Raw genomic sequence first — 17,009 nt, forward strand, 5'->3', positions numbered from 1 at the left:
CCGCCGCAGTGTCATGACGTCTTCCGGCGTCGCGAAGAGATGCGCCACCTGCGCGAGGCCGTCGGGCTGCTCTGCCGCGACTTCTAACCACATCGTCGCTTGTGAGTTGCTGCGCCCAGCTTTCTGCTGAGGCAAGTCATGTCCCGAAGTCCGCGCCATTCGTTCATGGGGGGGGACTTTCCGCAGAAGGAGACGAGGACAGGGACGGAGACAAGGACGGAGACAAGGACGGAGACAAGGACGGAGGCAAGATATACGGAGACAGAGACGGAGACGGATGATTCGCATACAGTTACCCTCCAGCAGCTCTGTGCCATTCAGCCAACTCAACGCACTCTTTTTGGCTCTTCCAGCGCTGTCGCAAGATGAGAGACTACTTTTTCGTGATCGCATCAGCTTCCTGAGCCGAAAGCTGGCGCCAGGCTTCAGCAAGCTGCTGTGGACCGGCAAGGGTGCGGCGGAAGGCCTTTATTAAAGAGTCCCGGCAAGGCGCGGCCAAGGTAAAACATGTCGCTCACACGCACGTCCTCCCACTCAATCACCGAGCCGCATCCACACCCTCAACCACAGCCAGCCGTCCAGCATGCGTACTCACGCCAACGCCACCTGAACAACCGCGCCCACAACCCGCCTCACCCCTAGACTTACACCCACACCTACACTCTTACGCACATACACATCCACGACCGCGCCGACGCTTACGTACACGCACACGCACACATGCACCCACACTCATGCACACACGCACACGCGTACACGAGCATGCATACGGACATGCACATGCACTCACGCACGCATCTATCTACTTACGCACGCGCACACGTACCTAAGCGTCTCCCCTTGGATACGCTACGTGCACACCTACTTACACATACGCGTGCACGTCCTTCGCATACGCTTGCACGTACTTCGCTCACGTTTACGCAAACGATTATACGTACTTACACGTACTTACGCGTACGACATGACAGTACGTGACAGTGTGGTGGTGTACACGTGCGTTTACGCAAACGCGTATGCGTCCTTACACGTGCTTACGCGTAAGTACGTGTACGCGTATACGTATGCGCGTACGCCGTTACACCACCACACTGTCGCGTCCTGTCTTGTCGTACGCGATACGACAGTGCGCGTGGTGGTGTCCGCGTGCGTTTACGCAAACGCGTATGCGTCCCTACACGTACTTACGCGTAAGTACGTGTACGCGTATGCGTAGACGTACGTGTACGCGTACACCACCACATTATCACACACGCTGCCACACCCATACGTACACACCCACACACCCACACCCACGCATCCACACACCCACACCCACACACCCACCTACACCCACACCCACACCCACACCCACACCCACACCCACACCCACACCCACACCCACACCCACACCCACACCCACACCCACACCCACACCCACACCCACACCCACACCCACACCCACAACCCACACCCACACCCACACCCACACCCACAACCACACCACTCCACACGCACACACGCACACGCGCACGCACACAGGACACTACAAACACAGGACACGCGCACGCACACAGCACCCTGATGTGCCTTCCGCGGCTTGGCGTGAGACGAAGCTTCTAACGGCAGGCGATCGCCTCGTCCTCAGGTGCAGCGCATCGTCGACCACTACAAACTAGCCAACCGGCAGATCATGGAGAAGTGCATGGCGGTGGCGGAGTCCTGGCTCGTCGACATCGACACCAACCGCGTGTACACCTTCACGGAGCTTCAGGAGACGCAGGCGGAGCACAGGTGATGGGCGCATTTGCTAGTGCTGCCGACCCAGGATGTCTTAGTCTGTAAATCAGGGCATGGTCGGTGTGTTGGTTGAGCCGTTGATGCAGGCTTGGCCGTAGGGAAACGAAGTACTGCAACGCGAGTCGTAATGTTGGTCACACGTATTTTTTTCAGGAAGAAGACCTTGGAGCTACTTAAACAGGTGCAACAGGAGATCATAGAGATTCTTAGCACAATGTTCGAGTACTTCAAGAACGACTCGCAAACCGTAAGATATTTGATGGAGACAGCCTACCGACGTCCTGCGAGTTAGCTGCTACGCCAGGTGCAATGATTGACGGCCAAATACCAACACAGATATAACTGCTTACCTTTTGTGTCAGCAACGTAGAGGGGTACACAGAACGGGAACGTACCCATCATAATACCACCGCGATGCTGTCAGCATCCGAGCTCCAGCGGCGCTGCGCCACACCTGTCAGCAACGCGGCGCGAGCTTGTTTGCACATGTGCCATAAGTTCTTGTCAGAGGTCCACGTGCATCTTTTTCAGCTTCCTGTTGATCTCCCATTTGTTTCACTTGTCTCCTGACTTCCACCTCGTACATGGAAACCTTGAGCGGTATCCAGCTCGTCAAGATAATCCACGCGTGTCCGCCCAGGTCATCCAGCATTGGGGCAAGTACCTGGGACGCATCAGCCTGGCCCTACTGGAATCGATCCGGCACAACGTGCAGAAGTCTCTGACAGCGCTCAGCAAGATAATCAACGTGGACAGCAAGTCGGGGTCGGTGGCGCTCCTCAGCGTCAAGGTTCTGCTGGTGGAGAACAAGGTCGGTCTGGAGGCCGCCTGGGTCCCCATTACCCGGCGGGGCTTCTGCAGATCGGGCCCGACGGCGGCGCAGGCGCTGTGTCACTTCGGTTTTGATTTCGTCGTCATATTCGTATCTGCCATGCTCGTGAGCATTGTAGCCCACCTCTCGTCTGGGGTTTTAACAGCTGTGGTAGGATGCTTCACACTTAATAAGTGGGACTGACGTGAAAAACCAACATGTTCAATTGATTCCTCAAATGATAAGAAATGCACAACGATCGGGGCAGATTGGGCTGGGCTTGCACGCGTAGAATGCGTAATTGTCACTTATTACAGTCATTTTTGTTGAACACTAGTTTGCAGCTTCCAGGAAAAAAGCCACCAACAGCTCATTCTCCCAATCAACATCTTGCGGCTTAAGGAAACTGCATGAACACATTTAGTTTAAGTTAGCGCGAATTTGAAATTGCCAATAAGGCAATGGCTTCCAGTATTAGCGTACTGCCAATATTTGGGGTACGCTAGTATTGGCTTCCAATATTAGCGTACCCCGGATATTTAGCGTGTATATATATCTTGTTTTAAATATCAACCACGCATGTTTAGATGACGATCACAAAGTGTGACGCCTTTTCTTTCACGTAATCGCAATGAGGAAGTAATGGAGCTGTAGCTCAGCTTATCCCACCGATGTAACCATGCTTCCAATGTTAATAGGTTCATTTCTGTTTTAATGCCATTTTTTGGAAGTCAGCACACAAAATGGTCCATTTTGCCCAAGAATTCCATGGGCCGGGACCCGCTTAGCCCAGCGATGATTGCAGGAAACTGTCCCACGGGCACCGATGCAGAATGTAGCGTGCCTATTTATAGGGCGCGACCGGCCGCAGTTGCATAATACTGCAGAATCTCGACATGGAAAACAGCCGGTGTAAGGCAGCAGACATGTCGATGCATACAGGGCCTATAAATACAGCACCTTATCACGCATACGGAATAACAGATGCCTCCCTTCACTGAGCTCGGACACTTCAAGGTACTCAGGCGTTCGGCTAAGTGTTTTTAGTGGGGTGGTAGGAACCCTCACGATACGAAAGGAGGTAACCGGGCAGACCCTTGGGCATTGCTACTCTTACAAATCGCTTGGAAGGGGAAGGGGTAGGCACTTGGCGGAGGGATCTGTTTGCTTGGTGCCTTGGTAACACATCCAGATTTGATTGATTCAAACGGCGGTTCGTAGTGCGGGCAGTTTCATTCAGTGTAAGTGCATTTTGATCTGGAGGCCGGTAATAACATCACAGATTATGTCCTGTAAAATGGTCGCTATAGTATGAATAGTTTGTCACGGCTCACACATTAATCAGCACACAATAACAATATGTTGAGCCTGCAGATCACCAGTCCAACGTCCAACACAGTGGGAAGCACAATGCGCATGAATAAAAGTGCAACAGCTGACGCACACGCGGTACGCATATTTTGCACGATATCCTACCCTGACATGCGCAGCTCCGTTTATTTTAGCTTGCTTGTATGTTGGTTCGAACTCGGCCAGCTTTTCAATCAAGGGCTTTCTCGGAATGCAGTGACTTTTACGGTATCACATTGGTGGCAATTCGTCTGGGGATTATTGCAATTGATGCCTCCCCCTCCCTGCACACAACCGTGGGCGCGTACCACCGAGCGACCGCTACAGGCAGGCCGTATAAGGATGCGAGTCAACGTCAATCGAAATACAACGTGCAGCAAGCTGGTTAAACACTCATGTTCCGTGCTAGCGGACGGCCGCGTTTTTGCTGTTGTAAAATGGTACGTGCGCTCAAACATGAAGTGTTGTGAAGGCTTACTGCCATACCCGTGTTTCATACTGGGAACGTGGTGTTGCCAAATGACCGGCTTGACGACTATTGACGTGCTGGGTGAGCTCTATACCGACTGGCGCGCGAGCGTCCCCATTTGTGGGCCGCGGCAGTGCTGGAGTATGCTGCGCGGCAGATCGAGCTGGAGCCCAGCGTGGCGGAAATGGCCGAGCTGTTCTGCTCGTACATCCAGCTGATCGCCGCCGAATTTGAGTCGTGGCAGCACATCCCTGGGATGCTGGGCCACGAGGACCGCAACCCGCCGCAGGCGACCAACTCCATCATCATGACTGACGAGGACGCCAACAAGGTCCAGATGGCCATCAACAACGGTGCGTGTCATGCCAGCCCCGCGGCGCCGACCGCCGTCAGCCGCTGCACTCATTGTTGGCGGGCGTGTTGAGCACATTGTCTTCTGCTGGTTGGCTGACATCCAGGTTTGTCTCATAGCGTGGCATTGACAGTCTGGAGGTTCACTGCGAAGCTGGCATATTGCCGGCCTGCTTCCGCGTCATTGAACGTGGCCTGGCGTTTCCTAAGGGGATGCGTCAGATATTTGGGATGAATTTCGGTTATTATGGGCTGACTGTGATGCATGTTTGGTGAGCTAGAAATTCTTTCCCACGCAATAATCGACCAATGAAATAGGTATACAACTTGGATCCGACTTATCCTGAAAATAACAAATTGAGACGAGCAGTGGCACAGGAAAAATGTTATTGCAGTGTACGCGGTCCCCGGGAGCCTCGGCTGTCGACTAAGTGCCGTAGTTCTCATCTTCACACGGGTTGTGCCATCACAAGTGCCATCTTCACACGGGTTGGGCTCGCCAGGCATGGCCGTGGCTGCTGTCCAGCTGCAAAATTACCTGAAGACCTGGGACACGTTCCGCGACATATGGGAGATGGACAAAGACCTGTTCATCAAGCGCTACCATCGCATGAACCCGACTGTAGCGGCCTTCGACAGCGACATCGCCAGGTCAGTGCCTGCCAACAGCAACCGGCGGGCCCGGTAACCGAGAGCACCCCGATACCCCCAGCGCGTGTGTAAGTGTACACAAAGAGGCTACCGGCATACATTAACTTTAATTTTCTTATCATCTTTGAACTCATCTGACCCGTGAAATGCTTCGTTCAGAAGAGTTTAATGACGCAGTTCCAACGCAGCTCTAACGAGCTACCCAATCTCATACACCACTTTTGTTCAAGTAAAGCCCACTTGTCCTGCAGCCTTGTTTGTACTTTTTGGCTTGGGTATCATTACATTGACATGGCAGCACATTTTATACATCATTTTCATGCGATCTCATTTTCACCCGTGTGTTACAATTTGTATCGGTCTTCGTAACCTTCGTTCTCATTGGGTGGCACAGGTACTCTGAGGTTGCGAACAATGTGCAGATGCAGGACACGATCGTGGGCAGTCAATTTACGCTGCTGGACTGCGCCGGTCTGAAGCACGCCATCGTGTGTCACTGCACCGAGTGGCAGGAGAAGCTGACGGAGCTGCTGCGGCAGATCGCTTCCGACAGACTGGTCGAGGTGCATCAGTACATCGTCGACAATACCGCCGGGTGAGGACAGGTGCATCAGTGCACCATCGACAACATCGCCGGGTGAGGACAGGTGCATCAGTACATCGTCGACAGCACCGCCGGGTGAGGACAGACGCATCAGTACATCGTCGACAACGCCACCGGGTGAGGACAGGTCCATCAGTGCATCATCGACAACACCGCCGGGTGAGGACAGGTGCATCAGTACATCGTCGACAACACCGCCGGGTGAGGACAGGCGCATCAGTACGTCATCGGCAATGCTGTGCAGTGAAGGCGGGTATGCAGATGTCAGCGGATTGTTGAGATGACCGGGACGGCTCTGGCTGTAGTAAGTCCTGAGGCCGCGCCCGTGACACGGATTGTTGAGATGACCGGGACGGCTCTGGCTGTAGTGAGTCCTGAGGCCGCGCCCGTGACACGGATTGTTGAGATGACCGGGACGGCTCTGGCTGTAGTAAGTCCTGAGGCCGCGCCCGTGGCACGGATTGTTGAGATGACCGGGACGGCTCTGGCTGTAGTGAGTCCTGAGGCCGCGCCCGTGACACGGATTGTTGAGATGACCGGGACGGCTCTGGCTGTAGTGAGTCCTGAGGGCGCGTCCGTGACACGGACTGTTAAGATGACCGGGACGGCGCTGGCTGTAGTGAGTCCTGAGGGCGCGTCCGTGACACGGACTGTTGAGATGACCGGGACGGCTCTGGCTGTAGTGAGTCCTGAGGGCGCGTCCGTGACACGGACTGTTGAGATGACCGGGACGGCGCTGGCTGTAGTGAGTCCTGAGGGCGCGTCCGTGACACGGACTGTTGAGATGACCGGGACGGCTCTGGCTGTAGTGAGTCCTGAGGGCGCGCCCGTGACACGGACTGTTGAGATGACCAGGACGGCTCTGGCTGTAGTGAGTCCTGAGGCCGCGTCCGTGACACGGACTGTTGAGATGACCGGGACGGCTCTGGCTGTAGTGAGTCCTGAGGGCCGCGCCCGTGACACGGATTGTTGAGATGACCAGGACGGCTCTGGCTGTAGTGAGTCCTGAGGGCGCGTCCGTGACACGGATTGTTGAGATGACCAGGACGGCTCTGGCTGTAGTGAGTCCTGAGGCCGCGCCCGTGACACGGATTGTTGAGATGACCGGGACGGCTCTGGCTGTAGTGAGTCCTGAGGCCGCGCCCGTGACACGGATTGTTGAGATGACCGGGACGGCTCTGGCTGTAGTGAGTCCTGAGGCCGCGCCCGTGACACGGATTGTTGAGATGACCAGGACGGCTCTGGCTGTAGTGAGTCCTGAGGCCGCGCCCGTGACACGGATTGTTGAGATGACCAGGACGGCTCTGGCTGTAGTGAGTCCTGAGGCCGCGCCCGTGACACGGATTGTTGAGATGACCAGGACGGCTCTGGCTGTAGTGAGTCCTGAGGCCGCGCCCGTGACACGGATTGTTGAGATGACCAGGACGGCTCTGGCTGTAGTGAGTCCTGAGGGCGCGTCCGTGACACGGACTGTTGAGATGACCGGGACGGCTCTGGCTGTAGTGAGTCCTGAGGCCGCGCCCGTGACACGGATTGTTGAGATGACCAGGACGGCTCTGGCTGTAGTGAGTCCTGAGGCCGTGTCTGTGACACGGACTGTTGAGATGACCGGGACGGCGCTGGCTGTAGTGAGTCCTGAGGGCGCGCCCGTGACACGGACTGTTGAGATGACCAGGACGGCTCTGGCTGTAGTGAGTCCTGAGGCCGTGTCTGTGACACGGACTGTTGAGATGACCGGGACGGCGCTGGCTGTAGTGAGTCCTGAGGGCGCGCCCGTGACACGGACTGTTGAGATGACCAGGACGGCTCTGGCTGTAGTGAGTCCTGAGGGCGCGTCCGTGACACGGACTGTTGAGATGACCGGGACGGCTCTGGCTGTAGTGAGTCCTGAGGCCGTGTCTGTGACACGGACTGTTGAGATGACCGGGACGGCTCTAGCTGTAGTGAGTCCTGAGGCCGTGTCTGTGACACGGACTGTTGAGATGTCCAGGACGGCTCTAGCTGTAGTGAGTCCTGAGGCCGTGTCTGTGACACGGACTGTTGAGATGACCAGGACGGCTCTAGCTGTAGTGAGTCCTGAGGCCGTGTCTGTGACACGGACTGTTGAGATGACCAGGACGGCTCTGGCTGTAGTGAGTCCTGAGGGCGCGTCCGTGACACGGACTGTTGAGATGACCAGGACGGCTCTGGCTGTAGTGAGTCCTGAGGGCGCGTCCGTGACACGGACTGTTGAGATGACCAGGACGGCTCTGGCTGTAGTGAGTCCTGAGGCCGTGTCTGTGACACGGACTGTTGAGATGACCGGGACGGCTCTAGCTGTAGTGAGTCCTGAGGGCGCGTCCGTGACACGGACTGTTGAGATGGCCGGGACGGCTCTGGCTGTAGTGAGTCCTGAGGCCGTGTCTGTGACACGGACTGTTGAGATGACCGGGACGGCGCTGGCTGTAGTGAGCCCTGAGGGCGCGTCCGTGACACGGACTGTTGAGATGACCGGGACGGCTCTGGCTGTAGTGAGTCCTGAGGGCGCGTCCGTGACACGGATTGTTGAGATGACCGGGACGGCTCTAGCTGTAGTGAGTCCTGAGGGCGCGTCCGTGACACGGATTGTTGAGATGACCGGGACGGCTCTGGCTGTAGTGAGTCCTGAGGGCGCGTCCGTGACACGGATTGTTGAGATGACCGGGACGGCTCTGGCTGTAGTGAGTCCTGAGGGCGCGCCCGTGACACGGACTGTTGAGATGACCGGGACGGCGCTGGCTGTAGTGAGTCCTGAGGGCGCGTCCGTGACACGGACTGTTGAGATGACCGGGACGGCTCTCGCTGTAGTGAGTACTGAGGGCGCGTCCGTGACACGGACTGTTGAGATGACCGGGACGGCTCTAGCTGTAGTGAGTCCTGAGGGCGCGTCCGTGACACGGACTGTTGAGATGACCGGGACGGCTCTGGCTGTAGTGAGTCCTGAGGGCGCGTCCGTGACACGGACTGTTGAGATGACAGGGACGGCTCTAGCTGTAGTGAGTCCTGAGGGCGCGTCCGTGACACGGACTATTGAGATGACCGGGACGGCTCTGGCTGTAGTGAGTACTGAGGGCGCGCCGTGACACGGGCTGTTGAGATGACAGGGACGGCTCTAGCTGTAGTGAGTCCTGAGGGCGCGTCCGTGACGCCCCCGGTCCCTGGGCGACGCTGACATCCCTCGCTCTTTCGGCCAGGATGAAGTACGTACCGCAGAGCCTAGTGGAGCTGCAGGAGAGTATCAACCTGCATGAGCGACTGCTGCACGAGCGGCCAGAACTGGAGAAGACGTTCCCCACCACGGAGGAACAGTTTGTTGTTCTTGGTACGCGCGCCCAGCCCCGTCGGGCTGTCGAGGATCATCCATGATGTTAAGGGCTGCTTTTGCGACGACTAAAAGCATCGTTTCCTTTATAGATGTCACTTCCTTTTTATACTTTTCCGAAAACCGAGTATAATCTGATTATTGTATAATCGGAGCTATTAACGCGATATCACGAAACTAACTTCAGGAATACTCGCCATGCTCACAACATCTCCAACTTGATGTCGTGCTGTATGTAATTACACCGGCAAATGCACATTTGTTGTCATAACGTTGAGCACGTAAACGTATGACTTTACAAAAGCAATCCAATATTATTAACGGAACCAAGTCTTGCGATATACATACCAATCGGGGTTCGAAGCGTAGGTAGCAATTTTCTTTTGATATTTTGCTTTATTGTGACCAGTGTGAATGGCGACATGGCACGGTCGTATTGCTGATAAATCGCATTGTTCATCTGATAAACACTATGCATCAGCAAATGTATTATCTTTACAAATTCGTCCACTCAAAAGGTGTTGATTAATCTAATTAGTTGCGTTACAGTAGCATTTGAATCACGGCAATGATGGCTGATGACTTGACTGGATGTTGTGATATGCCGCAGACAAGTACGAGGTAGCCGTAGATGAGGCAGTGCTGGAGGACCTACGACGCCTGCCGCCAGTCTGGGAGGCCTACTGTGACCTGCTCCTCGAGACCGCCGACACGTTGGAGCAGCACAAGGACAGGTTCCGGACAGGTGCGCGGACGGCCACGCTGCCGTGACTACTTCACGTCTCACATTATAGTATGCCCATTGAAGTGCATGTTTCACATTACTCATACCAGCAAAGAAGCCAAAACCAACATCCAGCCACACACCAGCAGGGTATTGCTGGGTTTATGTTGTTGCGGTGGGCGGCCCGAGCCGGACCCTAATCCCCTGTTCCATTCAAATGAACAGCCCGGGCTGAACGGCCGTGGACCCGAGCCAGGTTTGTTTAGTGTCTGGTCAGTCCGTGGCGAATACCCCTGCACGTCTTAGGCATAGCAGACTTATCCGATCTTCCTTCAATGTAACGGTCCTCGGAAAGGGAGCTGTGTAAGACCACGATAGCATGCAATGCACCGTTGCGTAATGTTGCAGCACGCCTCGCCCTATGAAGAACAGTAACAACAGTTAAGTACCGTTCCTTGGGGGTGTCTGTTAGTGATCTGGTAACATCTCTTCTCTTTTGACAGGTCTTCTGGCCGACGCTAATGATCTGAAGAAGAACATATCCAATTTCATTGCTGAGTTCAAGCAGAAGGGTCCGTTTACAGACGCGTGGGAGGTCCCTGGTGAGTGCTGAAGGCGTACAGACGCCACAGCATATCATAATAAGAGGCCACAATTGCTCAGAAGTGTTGTCATCAACGATGTTGCTTCTTCGATGCCGCGTAGCTCCATCATTTACCAATGGCAGAGCAAGCCTTTAATTGGAGATATGAGATTTTGTGTTTACGTAGGGCAATCTCGTGCGGTGTCTACAATCGGCAGCCTTTGCAAGTCGAACCGAATGACGCGTCGAGGCCCAACTGGCACACGATGCAAGTGCGCACGTGGCGGTGAGCGGGGACTGATCAGGTCAATCATGTGCAGTCAGGGATGTGTGTGTGCTCATGAGGCACGATGACATTCTTACACGGGTGTGCTCGGCGCGGAACTAAGGATGTTGACTTAACGCCAATTCCTTAAATTGTAGGCGAAAGTTGGTGCCATGACGTGATGGTGGGGCTATCCTGTTTCTGACCATTGTAGCTTGACAAGATGGAGTGTTCACGGGTTATAGCCTCGAGCATGTCTGTGAAATCGCAGAACGCCCTGTAGCGCATGAGTCATACATCGCGAAACTTGACAAAAATTGTTCACTCTCTGCTTTTAATATTTATTTCCTCCATTCGCACTAATACCAGTGGAGTGGCCTCGTTGCCTAGTGTCACATATGTAGACCCATAATCCTATGCAAATACTTTACTTGACCATCCATAGTTTGGATTACGACATCTAGTTAAGATTGTAGCAATGGCAAAGCATTTATATTTTGACTGAAGTACTCAAACATGACGACTGAATCAGCATTTGTTATCCATTTTCCTCTTTAACCTTGCGCCAGACGTGAATGCGATGGAACGTTTGTACTTTTTTTTTTTGCAAAATGTCTGTTCATTGCCCGCCGTATGAAGGAGAGGCTCCATAGCCCGTCACCCTGAGGCTTTGCTGGGCTTATTTCCGATGGCTTTGAGCACGGTGCTGAAATTGTGGTTACCTGTGTTGATATCGTTTCACACATGATGTGAGGATTTGAACAGCCGCGGCCACCGACAGCGCTGCCACCGCCACGGCCCCCACCCACTGTCACCACCACGGTGGCTACCACAGCCGCGGCCACCGACAGCGCTGTCACCGCCACGGCCCCCACCCGCTGTCACCGCCACGGCTCGCACCCCTACCACAGCCGCGGCCACCGACAGCGCTGTCACCGCCACGGCCCCCACGCGCCGTCTCCGCCGCGTCAGCTATGGGCGATAATTTTATGTGTGATTTTAATCCGAACTATGGTCCATCCCGCAGCGCGTGCAAAAAAAGCATAAACCTAACCTCAGTGGCAGGGACTGTCATCCAAACAAGAAAATGGCTCAAAACGTCATAAATTTGAAGACAAAAAGGGAAAGAAGAAAGCAATAATGTACAAAATAGATGGACAGCGCGTGTCGCGGCCGAATGCCTCCCGTTCGTCTGTGGTTGTCAGAACGACCAGACCCAGTGGCGCAAGCAGCCGTGACTTGCGGGTGGGGCGCGACCAGGATTTAAATATCATTCAGTATCACTCACCCCACCCGTGAATACAATGTGTGATATATAAAGCAGCACAGAGCATGAGCCATTGAGCTAATTGGCGCCCAGCGACTCCTTGACGGTATCTACAGCACCAGTGCATCCCGCACCGGCCGGGGCAGGGAAAGCCCAGGAAAGCCAGCTCTTGTGACACCCAGGTGGGGAAGGCCGGCCCAGGGGTCATGCCCTGCCGGTCGTCGCCCACTGGTGCGTGTTGTCACGCTAACGTGGCTTCGCGTGTCCCCAGCCGCCCGAGAGAGCATTGCCGAGTATGGCGCTCAGTCAGACGTGTTCAAGGAAAAGGACTTGGAGATCAAGGCCGGCCTTAAGATCTTCAACATCGAGCACGCACTCTCCAAAGATCTGAAGCGATTCGACTTGGTAACGCAAACGGCACTGTTGGCGTGTTGACATGCATGCGTGCGTGGGAGGGTGCGTCTGCGTGTGTGCGCATGCATTCGTGCATGTCTGCGTGTATACGCGTACGTGCGTGCGTATTTGTGTTGGAACTGTAACTGTAAGACTGAAGGCTGCTGGGGGCGTTGACTCGGATCAATCACTGCCAAATTAGGAGACGCTGTCTCGCCGCAGTTTCGCCGCACCAATAAAGCACTTTCGGTCATCCTCGCCACTGAACAGTCCTTGACGGCTGTGAGGTAGCTCTTGTGTTGTGTGATACTCTTGTGTTTTAGTGATAAGTTGGCTGTGTAGTTTTCATGCTTGCAGACAATGGCAGTGTTGCTGTGCTGTGTTGCGAACGATTGCTGTATACTCTGAGCCGCTCCTTCGTAGTTAATCATCAGCGTGTGAGCAGCGTTTCGCGGTGCTGGCATGTCCCGCTCCGCTCCTCTGTCCCTGCGATGGCGGGCTACAGTCGGCGCGGGCCCAGTGGTCACAGGTGGTGTGACGGCGAAGCCGTGGTCTGCTGGCAGGACCTGGAAGCGATAGACTCCGTGTGGGCGCTGACCGCCGAGTGGGAGCAGTCCTGGAGCCAGTGGAAGCTGCTGAAGTTCCAGGAGCTCGACACCATTGAGCTGGATTCCCAGGTGCGGTCCGGCACTACACTGTCCGACGAGAACAGAACCAGGTCAAGCTGCGCCCACTGTACTGGCAGGGGGGTTAGAGTGATCGTGGTCCTGAGCTGAAACATGACTGGCTGCTATGCTTCACTGACCTCGACAGATCAAAGTTAGGCGGTAGGGTTTTTGATACCAATAATTGCGTTTTGGTCCCGGGCAATTACACGTCATCGTCGTACCCAAAGTTTCATTTGCATTCAGATGAGGAAACGCAGACTACCATATTTAAGTGGTTGCATTAAAATGGAAGGCATATTAAGGTGGTTGCAATAGGACGTCTGCGGCACATCTGACACCGAACTGAAGTTTGATGTTGTCTGGCCCTATATGACACAAAGTTCAGACCTTGGGGCCTCAGAATGTGACACAATTAAATTCACATCAAAGCCTCCCTTCACTGTGAATTCGATGCCTGGCATTTGCAGTATGAGATCTCAGGGGGGGGGGGGGGTGGGGGCACATTGACCCACCACCCGAGTGCCCGTCGCTCGGAGCCGGCGATCTGGGCGCCCGTTTAATACATAAAAACTTCTAATGAACTGAACCGCCGCGCGAAAAGAATACTTGTGTGTGGCACAGACGTTGTGCGAGTGCATCAATGCCTCGGGGTCATGCATCGGAGTGGTTTGTCCACCCCGCACATGATATACACTTTCGTATTAGTGGTCATATAGTGTTTCTAGCGTCGTAAGCATTGTGCGTTGGAGCTAGTAATCGTTACGATCTAGGCCGGGAGCCCGACCAAGGTCGGGACGGTTCCTTATCTGCGTGCTGCGGAAATACGTCATGAGAATTGGAAAAGGTTATCGTGAGGTGGTTGGTAAGTGGATGCTCACCATGCAGCTCCATCCCCCCAGGCCACGAGCGTGCACAAGCGCTTTACAAAACAGCTGAAGGAGTTCCGTGACAATGGCTGGGACATCATCGAACAGAGCAAGGCACGTGTGGACGCCTTCCGCCGTGCGCTGCCACTCATTATGGACCTGAAGAACGCGGCGCTGCGGCCCCGTCACTGGGAGGAGATCCGGCTCCTCATCGGCAGGTAACCGATGGACCGGGGTGCTGCCTCTCGTCAGTGACGTTAGGAGCGTGACACTGCGGCCCGACACTGAGAGGAGATCCGGCTCCTCATCGGCAGGTAACCGATGGACCGGGGTGTGCTGCCTCTCGTCAGTGACGTTAGGAGCGTGACACTGCGGCCCGATCCTGGGAGGGGATCAGGCTCCTCACTCGGCAGGTAACTGATGGACCGGGGTTGCCGCTTCTCGTCAGTGACGTTAGGAGCGTGGCACTGCGGTCCCGTCACTGGGAGGAGATCCGACTCCTCATCGGCAGGTAACCGATGGACCGGGGTGCCGCTTCTCGTCAGTGACGTTAGGAGCGTGGCACTGCGGGGCCCGTCACTGGGAGAAGATCCGGCTCCCTCATCGGCAGGTAACCGATTGGACCGGGGTGACCGCTTCTCGTCAGTGACGTTAGGAGCGTGGCACTGCGGCCCCGACATTGAGAGGAGATCCGGCTCCTCATCGACAAACGGAGCAGCATGACAGAGCCAGCTCAAGGACGGCCAGGTGGTCGTCACCTCGCTTGTGCGCTCAGGCTGAACAGCGGCACCGGGCGGTATCGGCTACCATTGCTAAAGCGTAACGAACAGCTCCACCATACCATAGCAGTCGGCCTCACATTTGGTTAACAAACAGCTCCACCATACCATGGCAGACGGCCTCACATTTGGTTAACAAACAGCTCCACCATACCATGGCAATCGGCCTCAAATTTGGTTAAGTCGATGCTATAGCCAGAGAGCTGGCCTGGAGGATAGCATGCAGCTGGATGCGTAGCCTCTCGTCGACCCAGATGATTGATGTGAACTTGCACTTCGCGCTCCGAATCGCACATCAAGCTGTGTCTGTAGTTGCATGGTCCCGCCCTCGTCCTGCCTGTTCTACATACATGTGCATCTTCTCCCCAAGAACGTGCCTGGATTAATGCTGTCGAGAGTGGAGCAGGATAGCGGTCTCTGCCACATTCTACCGACCGCTATAGCTGGAATGCTACTGCGAGTTCACCGAAGCTGCTCGGAGCGAATATAAGACTTTATGGAGTCGCCTGCCTTTTACCCTGGCAAGAAGGGCGGGCGCCGCACTCACCGGACCGGATATCGAACCGGATAATCAAATCGAATTATTCGAGGTGCTCATGGCCCCAATGGAAACCATGACCCACCAACATCGGCGTGCTATGGTCAATATTTGATGTTTTACACGTGTCCTATTGGCCATAACCGAAGCCAAAACTTTGGTGCCTTTGGTTACTCCCTTGTTGATCAGTGAGCAGGTTATTTCAAGTACATCAGTGGGTAATAAGGCCTTATGAAATATGCAGCATCAACATAGAAATGACGTTTGATTTCGGCGCAAATGGACCCACACCGGTCTGTCCCCAGCCGTTGACTTAATTTTGTTTGGTACATCTGGCCCATGGTGCCTTAGAAGGTGATCCGGGTCCCCACCGGTAGGCAACTGTCCCATCTCACCTTACGAGCGTCGCGAGCAGGAAGGTCAAGAATAACCCTACTGCCCTCGGCGTCTTCTGAGCGATAGAATGTCTGTAAGGCGTGTCATATTCATGTTCATGTTTACGTAATATATGGCTGCTTGCAAGACTTGTGAAACAGAGACACGATGCAGCAGGGAGTTCGACGAGAAGGTCGATCTGACCATAACACGATGCCGCAGGGAGTTCGACGAGAAGGTCGATCTGACCATAACACGGTGCCGCAGGGAGTTCGACGAGAAGGTCGATCTAACCATGGATACCATCTTCGAATGGGGCATGGACCAGTTTGCGGACGAGATACACAACATCTCTCAGTCCGCAACGAAAGAAATGACCATCGAAAAGGTGAGCCGCCACTCTTGAGCAATAGGAATATCTGATGTCTTTACTACGGCTGCAAATTGATTGCATCCTTATTGGTTACGGATGTCGCTGTCTGACGTCTAAATGTTCTCCGTATATTCTCTATCTTGCACTTCGTGTTTGCCGATATTTTACCATTTTTCTTAGCTTAATATCGAACATTTACGCACACTTACAAAACTCACCATCATGAGTGCTCTTGTGCCCGTTATGCAGTATTGAATGATGAGCTTTTGAATGCGGATAGTGAGATCACATAGAGAACCTAACATAGGGTAACCATCGAGCATGTAATTCATTGTTTGGTCAGATGCCCACGAAGCTGCTTGTCAATATCGGTGGGCCCCGCCCCCTCCCCTACGCTCACTGACACATCTGGATTTTGTATATTAGCTAATATTTACTTGGTGTATTTTCTTTGATAATCATCATCTTCAGTAGTTCAGTAGTTCATCGACCTCATGCTCACGACGGCGTGCGCTTGTAGCACATATTTTCAACCGTCCTATGGTCGATAGAAATCCTGTTCAAAGCTGGGTTCATCGTGCACTGCATGCACGCGGCTGGATCGTATCACGTTGGTTTTCCCTACGACGATAGGTACTCCAATTTTTGTTATAACCATTTGAGGACCGTATGGTATTTCCTCAGCGGAATTCTTGTTTGTTTGGTACAGACCTGCCGCAGTGCGCACCATCCGCTCCGTTATGCAGATCATTATGATTTCCGACCTGCCTTACCCCTTGTTTTGCAAAATGATTCGTTTCGCAAGTTAGCTATGGTCTCAGAC

General features: G+C 54.2%; 1 protein-coding gene and 1 long non-coding RNA gene across 2 annotated transcripts; both read left to right on the forward strand.

Moving 5' to 3' along the window:
- The first annotated feature begins 1,670 nt into the window (after positions 1-1,670).
- LOC119096287 (uncharacterized) lies at positions 1,671-2,448 on the forward strand. The gene is made up of 3 exons (XR_005094044.1): positions 1,671-1,773; positions 1,933-2,026; positions 2,420-2,448. It is a non-coding gene; the product is annotated as an uncharacterized LOC119096287 (long non-coding RNA).
- Positions 2,449-2,556: 108 nt separating this feature from the next.
- Positions 2,557-16,201, forward strand: LOC119096277 (dynein heavy chain 2, axonemal-like; the record flags this gene model as incomplete). Its single annotated transcript, XM_037219107.1, has 11 exons — positions 2,557-2,590; positions 4,567-4,762; positions 5,264-5,411; positions 5,806-6,006; positions 9,228-9,355; positions 9,966-10,100; positions 10,583-10,681; positions 12,466-12,599; positions 13,151-13,264; positions 14,155-14,339; positions 16,036-16,201. Coding segments are annotated over exons 2-11 (1,479 nt in total), but the record flags the coding sequence as incomplete, so codon positions are not given.
- Positions 16,202-17,009: the final 808 nt, after the last annotated feature.

Source organism: Pollicipes pollicipes, unplaced genomic scaffold, assembly GCF_011947565.3.
Source record: "Pollicipes pollicipes isolate AB1234 unplaced genomic scaffold, Ppol_2.1 Scaffold_194;HRSCAF=220_pilon_pilon_pilon, whole genome shotgun sequence".
In the NCBI taxonomy this organism is placed as follows: Eukaryota; Metazoa; Arthropoda; class Thecostraca; order Pollicipedomorpha; family Pollicipedidae; genus Pollicipes; species Pollicipes pollicipes.